The sequence below is a fragment of the Nicotiana tomentosiformis genome, chromosome 5 (genome assembly GCF_000390325.3).
Source record: "Nicotiana tomentosiformis chromosome 5, ASM39032v3, whole genome shotgun sequence".
Lineage (NCBI taxonomy): Eukaryota > Viridiplantae > Streptophyta > Magnoliopsida > Solanales > Solanaceae > Nicotiana > Nicotiana tomentosiformis.
The window spans coordinates 114871204-114893413 of record NC_090816.1 but is presented as its reverse complement, the minus strand read 5'-3'; the positions used below and the strand labels follow the sequence as shown (position 1 = coordinate 114893413).

The 22210-nt window shown below is 39.1% G+C and overlaps 1 protein-coding gene across 1 annotated transcript; it reads left to right on the top strand.

Annotated features, from left to right (window-relative positions):
- The first annotated feature begins 3203 nt into the window (after nt 1-3203).
- Nucleotides 3204-5530, top strand: LOC138893026 (uncharacterized). The gene is made up of 4 exons (XM_070176792.1): nt 3204-3379; nt 3586-3924; nt 5203-5223; nt 5332-5530. The coding sequence occupies exons 1-4, from the start codon at nt 3204-3206 to the stop codon at nt 5528-5530; spliced, it is 735 nt and encodes a 244-aa protein (XP_070032893.1).
- Nucleotides 5531-22210: the final 16680 nt, after the last annotated feature.

Here is a 22210-nt window from a genome sequence, read left to right as displayed (position 1 = left end):
TACGTACTGTGCACGCAAGTTGAGGTATGATAAATAGTATTTTTTTTGAGATCTTAGAATATAGAATTAATTATTAAATTTAAAGATGACATTTTGGGTTATCACACCTTTACGGTATAAAGCAGGATTTTCCGCCGATCACTTCAATTTTCAGCTCCAATCAAATCAAATTCGGGGAAACTATAAAAAGGGGTTTTGAACACCAAATTTGCTGATAATGAATCCAAATCAAATCATTCTTCGGGAAATTCTCAGAGGTCTCTATCAATTGCGCTATCAATTTGTGCTCTTAGACACCAGCGATAATAATTCTACCACTAAGATTCCGATTTCGTTAACTTCAAGGGTTGCAATCCAGGTCCTATAGTTCCTTTCTTGTCTTGATATTTTAATAATTTGATATTTTTGCGTAATTGTATCTCCTTGCCTGCCTATTTTGTTCTTGAATCTTTAGTTAGTATTTGCCATAGCATTGTCAAATTAATTGCATTAGTGATAGCTTTTCCTACTTGTTTATATTATTATCTATATGTTTACATCTTTATTTTGAATTTTTATTTCATATATCCCCTAGTAGTTCTGCTCTATTTTTGCACATTTTCTTTTTGACCTTTAGTTGTAGATTATAATCCCCTTTAGCTCTTTTATTGTATTTCATCACCTATTTTTTTGTCCTTTAGTTGTAGATTATAGTTTCCTATAGTCCATTTATTTTATTTCTTCACCTGTTTTTCTGACCTTTATTTGTAGATTATAGTTCCTGTTAGTTCCTTTATTTTATTTCTTCAATTGTTTTGCTACTTTAGTGGTAGTTTATATTTCGGTAATTCATTTTATTTTTGTCGCTTGTTTTTGAGATAGTGCTTGTGTAGTGACTCCTAGATTATAGTGGCTTTGATGAACGATGGTAGGGTAAAGCCTTGTCCTCGGGGGTGTCAGTGCAGGAGGGGGAAGGGGGGGTGGTAAAGAGGGTAAGAGGGCTAAGGGAAATATTAGGCTGAGAGTGGGGTCTTGGAACGTAGGAACTTTGACTGAAAAATCTATAGAGTTAGCGAAGATTCTCGAGAAAAGGGAGATTAATATAGATTGTGTACAGGATACTAGGTGGGTAGGAGATAAGGTACCACATGACCATGATAGTAGGGTACATATAGTGTGTTAAACGTGAGTAGTATTTTAAGTAATTTGAGATAATTCTTAATTATATGAGTAATTGATTAATTATTAGTTAGTAGGAGATTAGCAAGTCAATTAAGAAATTGGTGGGTAATTACTTAGGATTTTTGGATAAGTCTCTTGAACATCAACGTGACAGCTTTTGCCTTAGGAAATTATGACTCTTACATTCATGTGAAAGGTGGCAAATTTGGAGAATTCGTTGGCCAACTAAGCCACAAAGTGGGGCCCACCAACCAAAAATTTAAAGAAATATCCTTACCTCATTTTCATGAAGTTTGGATGCTAAACTTGTTAAGTGAGGGATGGAACACCAAGAATTCGTTTGAAACTTCCTAATGCGATAAAGCGTGAAATTTGCGATTCTAAGAGAGTACGGTACAATCTTTCTCAAGAATATCATACGGATTTTCCTCTACATTGATCCGCCGTTACGGGTTTTATCAAAAAATGACGTGTGTTAGAGGAATTGTCAAGAGAATAGGTTCAGGTATGTTAAGGCTATCCCTTATTTTCTTTTGGCATGATCCAAGTAACGACACATAAACGTAATGTTATTCCAATAGTGGTTCTACTTTTAACAGTTAAGAATGTCTATGTTATTCATTCCTGTAAAGTTATATCCAAGTATGTCTATATATGTTCCTAAGTCTCTATTGAGGTATATGATAAATATGTTAATGTTTATAATATAGTGATACCTGCATCTTCATGCATTTACCACCGTGCTACGGACGGTTGGGCAGACATGTATCTATATTTACCAGCGAGCTATGGCCAGTCGGGCAGTCATGCATTTACCACCAAGCTACGGCCGGTTGGATAGTTACACATTTACCACCGAGCTAGGGCCAGTCGGGCAGTCATGCATTTACCACCGCGCTACGGCCGGTCTGGTAGTTACCACTGATCAGTTAGGCAGTCATACATCATACGATATGGATAATAGTATTAAAGATAAGCATTATATATATAAGTATACTAAGTATGTATATACGATGGCACTTCAGAGATTCAGGTTGACTCTTATATGTCTTTAATTAATGTTGACTTATTGTTATGTTTCAGTTCCGCCTTACATACTCGATACACTATTCATACTGACGTCCTTTTATTGGGGATGCTACATTTATGCCTGCAGATATAAATAATCAGTTGGACGAGTCCTCATAGTAGTCGAGGTTAGCATTCAACGAAGGATCGGTAAGACTCCACTTCATTCTGAGTGAAGTTGAGTCTATAAGTCATTGTGTTAGAGTTTTACTACAGATTTATGGGTAGGCTGGTACCCTATCCCATTTGATGTCAAATAATCTTAGAGGCTTAGTAGATAAAGGTTCATTTTGTACAGTATGTCAGAGGCCTTGATGACCCATATGTATTCATGTTTTAAGAACGATGTTCATTAATACAACGCTTGCCCACTTATAGTTATACATTATAAGTTTTGTCCATGTTGGTCCATGATAGTTAAAAAAAAAGAGTTATAGAGTGGTTTGCTTGGGCCAGTACGACACCGGGTGCCAGCCACACCTACCCAGGTTTGGGGCGTGACACTCTTGAACGAGGAGGGGGACAAGAGCATTGTACTGGGTAATTTGGAACTCTATGGGAGTCGTTGTGACATTAGGTATTTTAGGCAGATTAAAGTTGATGAAGTTGATGGGGCTATGCGTAAGATGAGCAGGAGCAAAGCGACCGAGCCAGATGAAATCCCGGTGGAGTTTTGGAAGAGTGCGGGCAAGACAGGCTTGGAGTGACTCACTAGATTATTTAATATCATTTTTAGAAAGAAGAAGATGCCCGAAGAATGGAGGTGGAGCACGATGGTTTCTGTATACAAGAGCAAGGGTGATATCTAAAATTGCAATAACTATCGGGGTATCAAGCTGCTTAGCCATACTATGAAAGTGTGGGAGAGAGTGGTAGAGCTAAGGGTGAGGAAGAGTGTGTCTATCTCCAAGAATCAGTTTGGGATTATGCTGGGGCGTTCGACTACATAAGCCATCCACCTTGTTAGGAGATTGATGGAGCAGTTTAGGGAGAGAAGGAAGGACTTGCAAATGGTATTCATCGACTTAGAAAAAGCGTACGATAAAGTTCCGATGGAGGTTTTGTGGAGATGGTTGGAGGCTAGAGGTGTACCTGTTGATTACGTTAGGTTGATTAAGGACATATATGGTGGAGTAAAGACCAAAGTGAGGTCGGTATGGGGTTGCATCAGGGGTCGACACTCAGCCTTTTTTTGTTTGCTCTAGTGATGGACGTACTGACACGCCACATCCAATGGAAAATGCCGTAGTGCATGTTATTTGCATATGATATTGTATTGATTGACGAGACACGAGGCAGTGTGAATGCGAAATTAGAGGTATGGAGGAAGATAAAATACTTGGAGTGTAAATTCAGTTGCAAGACTCAAGGAGGGGAAGGGGAGGTGAGGCTGGACTCGCAGGTCATCCCTAGGAGAGGAAGTTTTAAGTACCTTGGGTCTATTATTCAGAGGGATGGGGAGATTGATGAAGATGCCACATATCGTATTAGGGTGGCATGGATGAAATGGAGACTCGCGCCCGGTGTTTTGTGTCACAAGAAGGTTCCACCGAAACTTAAGGGTAAATTTTACAAAGTGGTGGTCAGATCTACGATGTTGTATGGGACTGAGTGTCGGCCAGTCAAGATTGCTCATGTACAGAAGATGAAGGTAGTAGAGATGAGGATGTTGAGATGGATGTGCAACCATACCAGGTTAGATAGGATAAAAATGAGGTTATTCGAGACAAGGTGGGTGTGGCCCCTATTGAGGACAAGATGCGGGAAGCGCGTCTTAGGTGCTTTGGTCTTGTGAGGAGAAGGAGCACAAACACCCCGGTGAGGAGGTGTGAGAGGTTGACATTAGAGGGCCTACAGAGAGGTAGAGGTAGGCCAAAGAAGAGGTGGTGAGAGGTGATTATGCAAGACATGGCGCAACTTCAGCTGACCGAGGACATGACCCTGGATAGGAAGGTATGGAGGTCGAGGATTAGGGTAGTAGTCTAGGTAGTCTAGAGTGTTCATAATATTAGTATTGGCACGCAGTCTTGCGTTCTATTGGTAGTAGGTTTTTATGACTATCCGTTGTTTTCTTTCATTGTTGATCACCTTACTATCTTGTTGTTTTTATTTTGCTTTTATATGGCTTTTTGGTACTGTCCCTTATTGTCTATATTTTCATTAATGTGGTGCTTATGCTTTTCTGAGTCGAGTATCTATTGAAAATAACCTTTCTATCCTCACTAGGTAGGGGTAAGGTCTACGTACACACTATCCTCCCAGGACCTTACGGTGTGGGATAATACTAGGTATGTTGTTGTTGTTGTTGTAATAAAAAGAAAAAAATTAATTTTGGACCTATAATTTCAAAAGAATAACGCCAAAAAAAATTTAAAAAAAGAATAATGAGTTCGATGGTAAGAACCTAAAGGTCGAACCAGTCAAATTTTTATCTTGAATTCACTCTTCATAATGGTGCACCAATCTTCTCGATATTCTAAATCTGCCCCTACCTTGGCTTCGAAATTAGAGCTGGCTCTACTACGATCACAAAGCTCGAACAACTCTCTTACTGACATTGAAGAGCTTTGTGCGAGTAGCCAAATATCATTCACATTTTGATAATTTGGGGCGATATATTCTTGCTACCCCAAGTCAAGTGCAAAGTGATATCGTCGACTACTATTCTTCACTTCAAAAATTCTAAAGAACAAATATCTTCGGTAGTAGCAAAAATAGGAGGTTGTACATTCAATATGACTAACATCTACATTGCCAGCCTTTGTAACAACAGGCCATGTACCAATGCCATAGATTTGCTTCTCATAGTAACACTACAACACAGCTTAGTTTAGTCAGTGTCAGAGTCACATGCAATGAAGGGGGATCCAATTTAAATCCACATTGCCGTATAGTTACGTTATACTGCTCAAATAGGGTAAAAAATAATAATTTCTATACATAAATAATTTTTTGAATTTCTTTGATATATAGAAGTGTAGATTCAATTGGCAAGTAAGTTTTGAATCTCCTTGTTAGAATTCTTGCCTCCGTCATTGAGTTTATTCTCTTATAATTTTCCTGTTCCCCAAAACATACATTACCAATCTTTTTCTTCTGTAGAATTTCCCAAATATCACCTTGCCTTTTCCTTTTAAAATTAGCCATTGCTCAAGCACTTGACCAAATGAGGAAAAATGAAGAGAACATTCGACATATGAAAGGGAGAATTATGAAAGTTGAATTTGTTAATAAACCTGAAATTCAACATATTAATTCAGTGAAAGATTTACCTAAAAATAATTATAGAAAAAGGATATAAGATGATGAGCGAAGGCGTAGCTTGAGCAGAGTGCTGTATTTTTCATTCTTCTTATCTCTTCTTCCTTTGTATAGTACCATTATTATTCTACGAAATAGATCATATATTGTTCTTCTTAATAGAAGACAACAGCTGATAGGTAAAGTTTCCAAAAAAGTTTTCCTTGTCTTATTTGGGCGGCTAAACAAAGGAATAAGTCGACACTAATAATAATAATAATAATAATAATAATAAAGGCAAGTTCAGGTCGTGATCACGTGCCAATGGCAAAAAAAGTCGCTTGAGACGGAACGCGCATGTTAAGCAGGGTTAGCTAACGTACGCATACAACAATGGCTCGACGGAAATCTCAAGGTATTACACCGCCTACAATACCGGAGACGGAAGAAGGAAGAAGGAAGTAGACTGGTAACACCGGAATCAAAAGTACCTCAAGAATTAAGACAAATTCAATTGGTTCAATGGATGACAGGAATGGGGAGTGCCCCTACGGTGATGCAAACTTCAAAATGTGATGAAATGGAATTCCCCAAGCAAGTGGAAGTAGATGCAAATACAGCGGCAAGGAAATTGACATTCTCAACGCAGAAAGGAAACCCTAGCCAACCAGTGCCAACGATGGCTGCTGTAGTACAGGGGAATCGATCTCAGCAACAAGGGTTAAATTGGAGTACTATCCGCCGATAATGAAGGAACGGATAAAGGTTGTTCGATTGAATCAAAATGAAGTGGATGAGCAAACTCAGAAATGGAGGGCAACTCTAATCGGGTATGTTCTGGGTAGTTCACCCTCATTCAAAGAAATGCTTAAGTTCGTGTATAGTGTGTGGAATTCAGTCAATACTCCGCAGGTATACCTACAAGATGAGGGCTATTTCATCCTTCGATTTGATTTAGAGGAGGATAGGAACAGAATTATCCAACAAGGCCCCTATACGTTTCAAAATAGACCTATGATCTTAAAACAGTGGGAGCCTGATTTCAATTTGAGCAAGGAAATGACTAGGAATATTCCTATTTGGATAATATTCCCAACTTTACCAATTCAGTACTAGACAAAGGAGAATTTGGGTCAAGTTGCAAGTTATTTAGGGAAACCTATCTGTTCAGATAAGCTAACAGCTTAGTGTGATAGAATTTCCTATGCACGTATACTTGTAGAAATGGATATTTCACAGAAGTTGCTTGATACGATGTTGTTTGAAGTAACAGGTGGAAAATGCAGGGAACGAAAGCTGGAATATGAATGGAAACCAGCATACTATGAGGAGTGCCTTCAAATAGTGCAACATACACAGGAATGCACAAAGATACAGGATGACACTCAAGACAACCAAATGTCACCCAAACAACAGCAAGAGAAAGCAGAAAAAGAAACAACTAACATGCCAATGGAGAGTGAAGGTTGTGACTGAGCAATCCCAGAAAAAACAGGAGGATATACCTGAACAATCCTCTAACCAGGAGAAAATCACAGCAGCAGAACCTCCACAACAAAAGAATAGAGGAAAGTAGAAGATGAAGACTCGAGGACAGATACAACAGAAGGGAGCATTATCAGATACAAACTTAGAAAACCTGCTGAGCAGAAATAGATATATAGTCCTTTGAGAATTCAAGATGATAGCAGCACTGATAAGGTGACTGAAAGGGTTGTCCTTAATGAGGAAAATCCACCATGATAATAAGCTCGTGGAATATAAGAGGGCTGAATAAGCCCTTCAATCAGGATACACTCATGAGTTATTATTGGACAATGTTATTATTGCCCATGAGTTAGTTAAAGGATACACTCAGAAAGAGGTCTCACCAAGATGTTTGATCAAAGTTGAGATAAGAAAGGCATATGATTCAGTTGAGTGGCCTTTCCTAAAGATGATACTGATTGAATTTGGTATGCGTGTGAAGTTTGTACAGCTTGTGATGGAGTGTATGACAACTGTCAGGATTGGCGACCAAATTTCAAGCAAAAAAGGGGCTTAGGCAAGGAGATCCAATGTCTCCCTATCTATTTGTATTGGTGATGGAATACCTGAATCGATCACTGAAGACACTAGAATGCATTTCAGACTTCAACTACCACCCGAGGTGCTCCAGAAAGAATATAACCCATATATGTTTTGCTGATGATATGATCATGTGCTGCAGAGCAGATAAGCTATCCATAAGCCTACTTATGAGCAGATTTCAATATTTCTCAGAGGTGTCAGGGCTTAAAGCAAATATGGAGAAAAACACTTTGTATATTGCAGGGGTACCAAGGGAGTTCAAAGAATGGATCATTGCAGAAATACAATTCACAGCAGGTGAGTTGTCCTCTAATGTTATCTATCCATTAGTGTATTCCATTAATTAAAAGGATTACTGCACGATTCAAATGGTGGTCGAAGAAATTTCTTTCTTATAGTGGTCGGGTGCAATTGATCAAGAGTGTGATATTTGAAATGCAGACCTACTGGGCGCAAGTTTTCTTACTTCCAAAAAAGATAACTAAACTGATTGTGACTGCTTGTAGAACTTTTCTTTGGACTGGAAGTAATGAACCTTCGAGGAGAGCACCGGTTGCTTGGGACAAGATATGTATGCCACTCTCAGCTGGAGGTCTGAATGTAATTGATGTGTCTAATTGGAACAAAGCTGCTTTATGTAAACTCTTAAGGGCAATTAATAAAAAAAAGGACACAATATGGATCCAATGAATACACAGCTACTACATCAAAGGGAATGATATAATGACTATGCATACTTCTAAGCAGGCCTGCTGGCTAGTTAGAAAAATATTTGACACTAGGGATTGGTTAACTCAAAGGGACCCCTCTGCTGATTTGAATAAATACTATACAAAAGGAAAGTTCACCATTAAAAAGCTGTATGTTGCAACAATGCCCCAGTACCCTAAGTGTCATTGGAAAAGGATTACAATTGACTCAAAAGCATTACCAAGGCATCAGTTCATCTTGTGGTTGGCTATGCATAGAAAGCTAGCTACAGTGGATCGGTTAAGGAAGTGGGGACTATCAATAGCAAGTGACTGTGTGCTATGTGGGAAAGACACTAAGGAGACAATAGAGCGCCTTGTTTTTTAATGTGATTACTCCAGGAATATATGGGCAACATTGTTAAAATGGCTGGGAGAAAGACATCAAATTGGTAGTTGGAATGCTGATATTGAATGGTTAACGAAGAGAAGTTCAGACAGAGTTCGAGCTCACATGCTAGGATTCCTGTTTGCAGCTGTGATTTGCCATATCTGGGCAGAGCGAAACCAACGAAGATTTCAAGGGAAGATGATATCAAGCCTTCAGAGGGTGAAGAATATTATACTAGAGCTACACATACGAAGGTAGAATGAATCCAAATGGCACAAGGAGTTAGAAAGATTGAGCAACTATCCTAGTTAGACATGTATAGTTATATATAGAGATAAAAAGTAGAGAAGGTGTAATAGAGAAAAGGGGGTTTAATTCTCTTATTGGGTCTAGATCAAGAGTCCAAATGAACTAGTGAGTTGTAAATATTATACTTGGTTAAATAAAATTTTTGACAGTTTGACCAAAAAAAATAAAATAATAATAATAATAACGAAAACTTCTACAATATAGATCCTAAAAAGTTTTCTCAATAGAAGACGACACTTGACAGGGAAAGACTCTAAAAGGGTTTTCTTGTCTTATTTGGACGGCTTAATTAACAAAGGAATAAGTCGAACCATAATTGGTGTGACAACAAGAAAGAGAATTAATAATAATAATAATATTATTATTATTATTATTATTAAAATAATTTAAAAAATAATAAACAGTCTAGTGTATATAAGCAATGCGGTACAACAAAGATTACATAATTTGAGTGAATGCTTCACGCATTATCCTTGAATACTGATCGTTATGTCTCGGATTAAAAAATTTATCTAAGAAAAAGTACACATAATGAAATGTATAACTTAAAATCATTTGCCAAAAAAGGAGAAAAAAGAATCATAGTCAATGATTGTTACCGATTTTTTATTTAATACTGAGCAAATTGCTTTCAATATTTTGCCTAATATATTATACATGTAAAAAGTTAGATATTTAAGTTCTGTGATTAAGAAATTGGATTATTTGAATTGAAAATGAAAACGTAGAAACAATTGTTAGAAAAAGACTTCTTTTGTTTTACGCGGCAATAAACAAAATGTCTTCTAGAACGAAAAGGATATATAATTAACTGTACCATTTCGTTCTGATGGTGAGTTAAACTCAATTTTTTTAGGAATTAAATTGTGAGTTGGGTTTTATTTTTTGTGTAAGTGTAGTTAATTTCTTTCTTTTTGGAGCTAAGAAATCAATTTTGACCAATTTTAGAAATACTAGTACAGGCCTGCTAAAAAAGATAACGAACTAAAACACCCTTGAGTACGTTGTTGGAAAGATTCAAACACCATTCATATCATAGGTTATTATATGTCAAAGAGGCGTTAGAGTTGTTAAATTCTAGCACAAAGTTAAAAACAAACAAATATTACTATCATTTACGGTTAACATTGCCTATGCATATTATTTAATACTAGTATCATGATACGCGCTTTACGTTAGTACCTCAACTTGAAAATAACTTTACTTTTATAATAAATTTAAAAATAATTAAATTGAATTTATTTTTCTAAATAGTTATTCAAAGACTTAATTATTTTCAACATTAGAGGAAACAGTTAAAGTCCTGAATATTATAACATTGCAATAATTTAGGTAATTTTAGAATCCTAAATATTATAAAAATAATAATATATAGTTTTGTAATATAATCGTTTTTACATGATAATAAGATAACTTTAAAAAAAAAAAACAAAGTCTATCAGAAATCTATTTCTAGCATAGATGTTCAAAAGAATATGCAGAAGTGGAGAAAGAAAGTAAATTTGAACCAATTTATTTTCATCTGTGTTTGATGAAAGAGCAAATCATTTTTCTTTCATCTAAATTCCTTTTATTATTGATAATAATTAGTATAGAAACATGTAAACCTATAGTAACCATAGAAAAGGCAATCTAGCCAATGTCATCATAAAATTGCAACTCTCATTTTAGCCCTTAAGGTCATACATAGTTCAAACTTCACACGAAATAATCATTCGAGGTAAAATTTCTAAAGTCTTATAAATAATTCAATATCACTCTTCCACATGTACTTTGCTCTCTCGCTTTTCTCTAGAATAAACTTCAATCAATCAATCTACCACTGCACCAAACCCACTGCAAAACCCACTACAAAAGCTATCTTCCAACTAACCAAAAAGCCAATGAATCGAAGAAATCACTTTAACCAATGAAGAAGAAGATTTGCTTTCACGTAGTATGCACGTACCAAAAAATTGTGACAAAGGATAATTCAAAATATCATATTTAAATTTAATAAGTAATTTTGTGTTTTAATATCTCGAAAAATATTATTTATCATTCCTCGACTTGGTGCACAGTCCTTAAATTGTTCCGAAAAGTTTTCATGTGAAAAATGGATTAAAATGTGAAATAGAGCTTTAAAACTCAACTGAGTTGACTTTAGTCAACATTTTTAGCAAACGGATCCGGATCAGTATTTTGACAGTTCCGGTAGCTCCGTATCGTGATTTGGGACTTGGACATTTGCCCGGAATTTAATTTGGAGGTCCCTAACTCAAATTATGACCATTTAACGGAAACTAGTAATTTAAAGGCTAAAGATTTCCAAGTTTGACCACAGGGTTGACTTTTTGATATCGGAGCCGGAATCTGATTCTGAAAATTTGAATAGCTCCGTTATGTCTTTTATGACTTGTGTTCCAAATTTGAAGTCATTCCAGATTCATTTAATATGTTTTGGCACAAAATTTGCAAATTGAAAAGTTTAAAACTTAAAGTCCGAATCGATGTGTAAATTGCAATTTCGATATTATTTGATGTGATTTGAGACCCCGAGTAAGTCTGTATTATGTTACGGGACTTGTTGGGATATTTGGATAAGGTCCCGAGGGGCTCGAGTGAGTTTCGGATGAATTTGAGATTGTTTAGAGCATGTTGAAAGCAGCAGGTTCTTGGCAGAACCTGGTGTAATCGCACCTGCGCAATGGTGATCGCATGTGCGCAACCGCATCTGCGAGAAGCTGGTCGCTTCTGCGACCTGGGCAGTGGCCAGTTGCGTCCCTTCTGCGGAGAAATGCGGCACAAATATGCGACTGCTTCTGCTAAGGCTGAATCGCTTCTGCGGAAGAGACCGCTTCTGCGGTCGTTTGGTCGCTTCTGCGACGTCGCATGTGCGATAGAAATTTTGCAGATGCGGAATCTTTCCTGGCAGACCTACTTCGCAAATGCGTGACCGTAGGTGCGAAAATATAGCCCGCAGATACGAAAATGCTGGGCAGAATACATAAAATCGGGTCTTAGCCATTTTTACTCATTTTTGAGTTTCAAGTCTCGGATTTAGGCGATTTCAAGGGAGATTTTTACGACTTTGAATTGGGTAAGTGTTCTATAACCAAAAGTGATTATATTTCACAAATTCATGTCTATATTCATCATTTATTTCGGATTTAGATGGAAAAAAAATTAGATTTTTATAAAATCTTTCAAAAACGAAAAGTTAACATTTGAAGGTCCATTTGATATCGGAATTGGACAATTTTAATATGATTGGACTAGTAGCGGAACGGGTGCTTGGATTTCGTGAGTTTTTCCGGGATTTGAGACGTGGGTCCCACTGTCGAATATTTTAATGAATTTCGGATTTTTATCCGAAAAATTTATAAATTCATATTGAATTAATTCCTATGATTAGTATTGAATATATCAAATTATTTGTGAATAGAATTGAAACTTTCGTAGACAAGATTAAAAGGAAAAGTTATGGTTGAATAATTGATTGAAATTTGCAAAGCGAGAGAAGTGTCGTGGTTAACCTTGACTTAAGGGAATAAAACCCTTAAATTATTTGTTATGTGAATTGCATGTGAACGACGTATATGCGAGGTGACGAGTGTCTATACGTCATCAAATTAATTGTGTGCCTACTTACTTGAAAAATTATAAATTATTTTAAATCATAAATTAATTATTATAATAATTATTTCTCTCCTATTCTTTGTCAAATATCAATTCTTGAATTCCTGCATTAATTGTTCCATGCTATTTGAATTATGTATTTTAATTGTTATTTGACATTTAGCATATTAAATATTAAACTGTCTATTTTTCCTAATTTCCATAATAATCTGCTATTTGTCATTTTGTTTCATAATTAAATCATAATTATTGTATGCTTGTTGTCTTATAATTTTATATTAATTGTTGCATTTATTGGGGAAATTTCTTCTATAAGAATTAGTAAATGCATATATTGGAGGATCGGGTTGCACGCCGCAACAAACTTATTAAAAAGTCCATATTGGAGGATCGGGTTGGACGCCGCAACAGACTTATTAAAAGTCAATATTGGGGATCGAATTGCACGTCGTAACAGACTTATTAAAAAGTCTATATATATACTTGATTGAAATAAATATATGACAGACTTGATTAAAAGGAATATATATTGTGAGAGCGGGTTGCACGCTGCAACATAATTGAATGTGAATATATTGTGAGAGCGGGTTGCACGATGTAATAGAATTGATGGAAATGATAATTGGTTATGACTGTTGAGTTGGCTTCAATTATTATAAACGAGTTACCTAATTTATTTTTATTATTTGTTGTTGTTACTAATATTGCGTACATGTTAATGTAAGTGAACCGCCTTAGACTCGTTACTACTTCGTCGAGGTTAGGCTCAACACTTACCAGTACATGAGGTCGGTTGTACCGATACTAACCTCTGCACTTCTTGTGCAGATTTTGGAGTTGGTCCCAGCGGCGTACCATAGACTTGCTCGGATTTCAGCTACTAGAGGAGACTTGAGGTATAACTGCATGGCGTTCGCAGTTCTGAAGTCCCCGTCTATTTTACTTTATGGATTATTTCACTATGTTTCAAACTTTGCTTCCGCTTTTGTTACCTTGATTATTAATAATTTAAAAATGGTTTAAAAATTTATTAATATTATTCTAACGTTGGCTTGCTTAGCAAGTGAAATGTTAGGCGCCATCACGGTCCGAAGGAGGGAATTTCGGGCCGTGGCAGTTGGTATCAGTGCCCTAGGTTACATAGGTCTCACGAGTCACGAGCAAACTTAGTAGAGTCTGAAGGATCGGTACGGAGACGTCTGTACTTATCTCTCAGAGGCTATGAAGTTTAGGAAAAATATCACTTCTTTCTTATTCTGTCGTGGGAATTAATTCTATCATCGATGATTGAACCATTCTACTCTTATTCTCTCACGGATGGTTAGAACACGTAATACCTCTACCGATGGACAGGGACCAGAACCCCCGGTGGGAACTATGGCCATGGGTAGAGGTAGAGGTCGTGCTAGAGGCCGAGGCAGAGGCCGAGGTAGAGCTCAGTCCGGAGCTCGAGCAGTTGCACCTATTATAGAACCTCAGGTGGACCTTCAGGAGGAGGTTCCAGTTCGAAATGTACCAGCTGGACCAGTTCAGGTCCCGAAAGGATTCATAGCGCCACTCTAGTACTTTAGGACGCTTTAGTCCGTTTGGTAAGTCTTATGGAGGGCGTGGCCCAGAATGGTACCTTTCCAGTGGCACCAACTGTCACACGGGCTGGGGAAGGTGCACAAACTCCAACTACTCCCGCTCCGGAGCAGATGGCTCCCCAGAATCAGGCTCCAACAGCCCCGCCAGCTGGGGTAGTTCAGCCAGTTGTCGCGGCACAGACCGGTGATAGGCCAGCCATGTCTTTTAAGGCCTTATTCAGACTGGATAAGTTTACCAAGCTCTTTCCAGTTCACTTCAGTGGTACACCTTCTGAGGATCCACAAGATTATCTTGAACACTTCCATGAGGTATTACGGAACATGGGTATAGTTGAAACCAATGGGGTTGATTTTGTTGTATTTCAGATAACGGGTTCCGCCAAGAGGTGGTGGAGAGATTATACATTGACCCGACCAGTCAGATCGCCTGCACTTACATGGAAGCAGTTCTCTCAGCTATTTCTAGAAAAGTTCCTCCCTATCACACTGAGAGAGGAATTCCGCAAGCAATTTTAGCGTCTACAGCAGAGCAGTGTGACTATTACTCAATATGAGTCCCGTTTTGTGGATTTGGCCCGTCATGCTCTCCTTTTACTACCTATGGAGGGAAAGAGAGTGTGGAGGTTTATTAAGGGACTCACTCACCCTATCAGACTTCAGATGGCTAAGGAGACCGGAAGTGAGATTTCTTTTTAGGCGACTGCTAATGTCGCAAGGAGGATCGAGATGGTTCTTGCATAGGAGAGAGGGCAGAGGTCCGATAAGAGGCCTCGTCAGTTCGGTGGTTTTAGTGGTGCCTCGTCTGGAGGCAGAGGTAAATTTGGTAGGGGTTATCCTCTCAGACCATTTCATTCAGCACTTCATGTATCTCTCGGTGCTTTATGGAGTCACGGTCCTATTATGCCTTACTCTGGGCAGTCAGTATTCAGTGCACATTCAGCTCCTATCAGTGCATCACCACTCCAGAGTTACTACAGCCGTTATCCAGCCTATTTGGGTCGGCTTCAACTTTAGTAGCCACGACATCATGATGGGTGTTATGAGTGTGGAAACATTGGTCACATCAGGTAGTATTGCCCTAGATTGGCGAGTAAGAGATCTCGGTAGGATTCGCGTGCCATCATACCGGCACCGGTTGATTCACCGCCTGCTCAGCCAGCTAGAGTTAGGGGTCAGGCGGCTAGAGGTGGAGGTCAGGCCATTAGAGGTAGATGTCAGGCCATTAGAGGTGGAGGTCAGACCGGTAGAGGTGGAGGCCAGTCAGTTAGAGGCCGTCCCAGGGACGCAGTTCAGAGTGGTGGGTCCCAGCCCCAATTTTATGCTTTTCCAGCTAGGCCTGAGGTCGAGTCATCTGATGCTGTGATCACAGGTATTATTCCAGTTTGCCATAGAGATGCTTCAGTTTTATTTGATCCAGGATCAAATTATTCCTATGTGTCCTCCTATTTTGCTTCATATTTGGTTGTGCCTTGTGATTCTCTGAGTGCTTCTGTGTGTATATCTACACCGGTGGGAGACTTTGTTGTAGTAGATCATGTCTATCATTCGTGTGTGGTAACTATTGGTAATCTTGAGACTAGTGTGGATCTTCTACTTCTTGATATGGTAGATTTTGATGTCATCTTGGGTATGGATTGGCTATCTCCTTATCATGCTATATTGGATTGTCATGCCAAGACAGTGACCCTAGCTATGCCGGGGTTACCTCGGTTAGAGTGGAAAGGAACTCCTGGTCATTCTGCCAGCATGGTTATTTCTTAAATGAAAGCTTGACGTATGGTAGAGAAAGGGTGTCTAGCATATTTGGCTTATATTCGCGATCCAAGTGCGGATGCTCCTTTTATGGACTCAGTACCAGTTGTTCGTGAATTTCTAGAAGTATTTCCTGCTGATTTGCCGGGGATGCCACCCGACAGAGATATTGACTTCAGTATTGATTTGGCTCCGGGCACTCAGCCCATTTCTATTCCACCATACCGTATGGCCCCGCCAGAGTTGAAAGAATTGAAAGAGCAGTTACAAGACTTGCTTGATCAGGGATTCATTAGACCTAGTGTCTCGCCCTGGGGTGCACCAGTACTATTTGTAAAAAAGAAAGATGGCTCTATACGGATGTATATAGATTATCGGCAGTTGAACAAGGTCACTATCAAAAACAAATATTCGCTGCCAAGAATTGATGATTTATTTGACCAGCTTCAGGGTGCCAAGGTATTTTCGAAGATTGATTTGAGGTCTGGTTACCATCAGTTGAAGATTAGGGCATCTGATGTCCCTAAAATAGATTTTTGAACTCGGTATGGGCATTACGAATTCTTAGGGATGTCATTTGGGTTGACAAATGCCCCAGCAGCATTTATGAATTTGATGAATCGAGTGTTTAAGCCTTATTTGGATTCTTTTGTGGTTGTATTCATTGATGATATCTTGATTTACCAGCAGTCGAGAGGAACATGAGCAGCATCTTCGAAGTGTGCTTCACACCTTGAAGAATAATCAGTTATATGCCAAGTTTTCAAAATATGAGTTTTGGTAAGACTTAGTTGCCTTTTTGGGGCATGTTGTATAGGCAGAAGGCATAAAGGTGTATCCTAAGAAGACTGAGGCTGTTCAGAATTGGCCTAGACCTACTTTAGTTACAAAGATCCGGAGTTTTCTGGGTTAAGCAGGTTATTATCGTCGGTTCGTGGAAGGGTTTTCATCTATAGCAAGCCCATTGACCAGATTGACCCAGAAAGGTGTCCCATTCAGATGGTCAGACGAGTGTGAGTTGAGCTTTCAGAAGCTCAAGACCGCTTTGACTACGGCGCCAATATTGGTATTACCTACAGGTTCAGGATCGTATACGGTATATTGTGACGCATCTCACATTGGGCTTGGTGCAATATTAATGCAAGATGAAAGTTCACGAGAAGAATTATCCTGTTCATGACTTAGAATTGGCAGCCATTGTTCATGCGCTGAAGAGTTGGAGGCATTACCTTTACGGTGTCTCGTGTGAGGTATTTACTGATCATCGTAGCCTTCAGTATCTGTTCAAACAAAAAGATCTTAATTTGAGGCATAGAAGATGGTTGGAGTTATTGAAAGACTATGATATCACCATTTTGAATCACCCCGGAAAGGCCAATGTGGTGGCCGATGCTTTGAGTAGAAAGGCTGTGAGTATGGGCAGTCTTGTGTATATTCTGGTTAGTGAGAGGCCATTAGCTGCAGATGTTCAGACTTTGGCTAATTAGTTCATGAGATTAGATGTTTCAGAACCAATTCGGGTTCTAGCTTGCACAGTCGCTCGGTCTTCTTTATATGAGCGCATCAGAGAGAGGCAGTATGATGATCCTCATTTACTTGTCCTTAAGGACACGGTGCGGCACGGTGATGCCAAATAGATTGCTATGGGGGAAGATGGGGTTTTGCGAATGCAGGGTCGTATTTGTGTGCCTAATGTGGATAGACTTCATGAATTAATTCTTGAAGAAGCACACAGTTCCATGTATTCTATTCATCCAGGTACTGCCAAAATGTATCAAGATTTGCGGTAACATTATTAGTGGAGGAGAATGAAAAGGGATATAGTTGCATATATAGCTCGGTGTCTTATTTGTCAGTAAGTTAAGTACGAGCATCAGAGACCTGGTGGTTTGCTTCAAAAGTTAGAAATTCCTGAGTGGAAGTGGGAACGTATCACTATGGATTTTGTTGTTGGGCTCCCACGGACTCAGAGAAAATTTGACTCAGTTTGGGTCATTGTGGACAGGTTGACCAAGTCAGCACATTTCATTCCAGTGGCAGTTACCTATTCTTTAGAGAGGTTAGCTGAAATTTACATTCATGAGATTGTCCGCCTTCACGGGGTGCCCGTGTCTATTATTTCAGATCGAGGTACGCAGTTTACCTCACATTTTTGGAGGGCTGTACAACGTGAGTTAGGCACGCAGGTGGAGTTGAGTATAGCATTTCATCCACAGACAGACGAACAGTCAAAGCGCACTATTCATATATTGGAAGATATGCTCCGCGCTTGTGTTATAGACTTTGGAGGTTCTTGGGATCATTTATCGCCATTTGCGGAGTTTGCTTATAATAATAGCTACCAGTCGAGCATTCAAATGGCTCCATATGAGGCATTATACAGAAGGCGATGCCGATCGCTAGTTGGTTGGTTTGAACCAGGAGAGGCTCGGTTGTTGGGTACTGATTTGGTACAGGATGCCTTGGATAAGGTTAAGATTATTCAGGATCAACTTCGCACAGCTCAGTCTAGGCAAAAGAGTTATGCCGACCATAAAGTTTGTGATATTGCATTCATTGTTGGAGAAAGAATATTGCTCCGGCTTTCACCTATGAAAGGTGTAATGAGGTTCGGAAAGAAGGGCAAGTTGAGCCCTTGGTATATCGGACCCTTTAAAATTCTTGAAAGGGTGGGTGAAGTAGCCTACAGGCTTGCATTACCACCCAGTTTATCAGCGGTTCATCCGGTGTTCCATGTGTCTATGCTCTAGAAATATCATGGTGACCCGTCCCACATGTTAGATTTCAGCTTTGTCCAATTGGACAAGGAATTGACTTATGAGGAGGAGCCGGCAGCCATTCTAGACCGACAGGTTCGTCAGTTGAGGTCTAGGAGTTATTCTTCAGTTCGGATGCAATGGAGAGGTCAGCCGGTCGAGGCATCTACCTAGGAGTATGAATCGTACATGCGGAGTAAATATCCACACTTACTCACCAGCTCAGGTACATTTTTTCTCTAACTCCGTTCGAGGACGAACGTTTGTTTTAGAGGTGGAGAATGTGATGACCTAAAATGTCATCTTAAAATTAAATAAGTAATTTTGTGTTCTAAGACCTCTAAAAGTACCATTTATCATTTCTCGACATGCATGCTCAGTCCGTAAATTGTTCCGGAAAGTTTTCATGTGAAAAATGAATTAAAATGTGAAATAGAGCTTTAAAACTCAACTGAGTTGACTTTGGTCAATATTTTTAGCAAACGGACCCGGATCAATGTTTTGACAATTTCGGTAGCTCCGTATTGTGATTTGGGACTTGGGAGTATGCCCCGAATATAATTTGGAGGTCCCTAGCTCAAGTTATGACCATTTAACGGAAACTAGTAATTTAAAGGCTAAAGATTTCCAAGTTTGACCATGGGGTTGACTTTTTGATATGGGAGCCGGAATCCGATTCTGAAATTTTGAATAGCTCTGTTATGTCATTTATGACTTGTGTGCCAAATTTGAAGTCATTCCAGATTCATTTAATATGTTTTGGCACAAACTTTGCAAATTTAAAAGTTTAAAACTCAAAGTCCGAATCGAGGTGTGAATTGCAATTTCGATGTTATTTGATGTGATTTCAGACCCCGAGTTAGTCCGTATTATGTTACCAGACTTGTTGGGATATTTGGATAAGGTCCCGAGGGGCTCGGGTGAGTTTCGGATGAAATTCGCATTGTTTAGAGCATGTTGAAAGCAGTAGGTTCTTGGCAGAACCTGGTGTAATCGGACCTCCGCAATGGTGATCGCAGATGCACAATCGCATCTGCGAGAAGCTGGTCGCTTCTGCGACCTGGGCACTGTCCAGTTGCATCGCTTCTGCGGAGAAATTTTATTCAGACCTTTATTTGTATTTATTCTAAAAGCTCGTGCACGTGTGACACCAATTCTGAGATGGTATTTAGACACCGTTTCTTTATGGATTATTTCACTATGTTTCAAACTTTGCTTCCGCTTTTGTTTCCTTGATTATTAATAATTTAAAAATGGTTTAAAAATTTGTTAATATTTTTCTAACGTTGGCTTGCCTAGAAAGTAAAATGTTAGGCGCCACCACGGTCCGAATGAGGTAATTTCGGGTCGTGATACATATATGGAGGCACATGTAAGTTATAGAGATACAGTAACCCAAAAGCAATCTTTTTCTCCCATAGATTTTGATCGCACTATTTTTAGCAACCTTAATCTAGAAGATGAAAAAGATAACACAACAAACCACCCAAACTTCATACCCATTACAATAGCGGACAAAACCAGACTATATGAGCCCTCAAAACAATCCTTAATCATCAAACGATTGGGAAAGCGTATGGGCTACTACCAGATCCAAAAAATATGAACTCAACAGAACCCATAAACCTCATCGATTTAGGAAATGACTATTACCAGATCCGATTTTCATCCCATGACCTCTACCAAAGGGCCATAAATAACGGACCTTGGTTTATTGGCTCACAGCACCTTAGTGTCAGGAAATGGACACCTAAATTCAATCCCAATGCAAACCACATTAATTTCTCCACAATATGGGTACGCATTCAGGAATTACCCACTAAGTACTATGACATAGAAATACTGAAAAAAATTGGCCAAATGATTGGGGACGTTTTAAAAATTGACAGCTGCACTACGAACACGACAATGGGACGTTATGCACGCTTGTGTATCCTGGCTGTAACGACCCGACCGGTCATTTTTAGAGTTATTGCCTGTTCCCCCATTTACTGCTTATTTTAGGTTTTATAGCTGTATGTGACTTGCCAGGGATAGTTGGTTCGGGTCTGGAGAGGTTTCAGAATGAATTGAGACACTTAGTCTCAAGGTTGGAAGCTTAACTTGAAAAGGGTTGATCAGATGTTGATTTATGTGTAAACGACTCCGGAATGGAATTTTGAGGGTTCAGTTAGCTTCGTTGGGTGATTTTGGACTTAGGAGCGTGTACAGATTGTGATTTGGAGGTCTATAGTTGAATTAGACTTGAAATAGCCAAAAATAGAAATTTAGAAGTTTGAACAAGAGCGGAATTTATGGTTACCGGGCTCGGATTAGGGTTTCGGGAGTTGGAGTTGGTCCATGGTATTATATGTGACTTGTGTGCAAAATTTGAGGTCAATCGGACATGCTTTGATAGGTTTCGCCGTCATTTGTAGAAGTTGAAATTTTTTAGTTTTTATTAGTCTTGAATTGGGGTGCGATTCATGTTTTTGATGTTGTTTGATGTGATTTGAGGGCTCGTCTAAATTTGTATCGTATTTTAGTACTTGTTGGTGTGTTTGGTTGGGGTCCCGGGGGCCTCGGGTTGATTTTGGATTGTTAACGGATCAAAATCGAGACTTAGTGCATTGCTGATGATGGGAGTCTGCTGGTGTAGTCGCACCTACAAATTTTGATCGCAGGTGCGAGCTCGTAGAAGCGAGCATGGCATTGCAGAAGCGGAAAGGGCAGAGTGGGGCAATGTTCGCAGATGCGAGGGAAATGCCGCACCTGTGTGATCACAAATGCGGTTGAGGGGTCGCAGAAGCGCAAGTGTCCGCAGAAGCGGACTGCTTCTCGCAAAAGCGGTAGAGCAATCGCAGAAGCAGAGGCAGTAGAGCCTTGGCAGATTGCAGAAGCAAGAGATTTCTCGCATCCGCGATACCGTAGGTGCGACTAAATGAGCCGCATGTGCAAAAGCACTGGGTAGTGTTTAAATTCGAGGGTTTCCGAGATTTTCATCATTTTGGACATTTCAAGCTCGGGATTAGGCAATTTTTGAGAGGGATTTCAAAGGGATTCTTGAGGTAAGTCACTTATGATTATTTTTAGTCAATAATTTTGAATTATCATTAAGTATTCCGACTAGATTATGTGTTTTTGAGGTGTAATTCGAGAATTTGGGCCTAGGGATTTCAAAATAAGAATTTAGGATTTGGATGTGAAGTTGATGTCGGAATTTGATAAATTTGGTATGGTTGGACTCGTGGTTGAATAAGTGTTCATATTTTGTAACTTTTATCGGGTTTCGAGACGTGGGCCGCACTATTGACTTTTGGGTTGATTTTTGGATTTAATTGGGAAATTTAGTATTTTCATATGGGATTGATTCCTATAATTTGTGTTGACTGTATCAAATTAATTGTGACTAGATTCGAGGCGTTCAGAGGTCAATTCGCGAGGCAAGGGCTTATTGGAATAGAGAATTTGCACAGTTTGAGGTAGGGGTGTACAAACAAAATCGATAAGCCGCACCAAACCGATAATCCGAGTCAACCCGGAAAAATAAACCCGATGTGGTTTGGTATTGGAAAATAAAGCTCGACCATA

Excerpts from the sequence above, each read along its gene's own strand:
- LOC138893026 (XM_070176792.1), top strand. The coding sequence starts at position 3,204 with ATGGAGCAGTTTAGGGAGAGAAGGAAGGACTTGCAAATGGTATTCATC. Across the intron at positions 3,380-3,585 it reads GGAGTAAAGACCAAAGTGAG|TTGCAAGACTCAAGGAGGGG; the intron begins GTCGGTATGGGG and ends GTGTAAATTCAG. Across the intron at positions 5,224-5,331 it reads AGTGTAGATTCAATTGGCAA|AATTTCCCAAATATCACCTT; the intron begins GTAAGTTTTGAA and ends TTTCTTCTGTAG.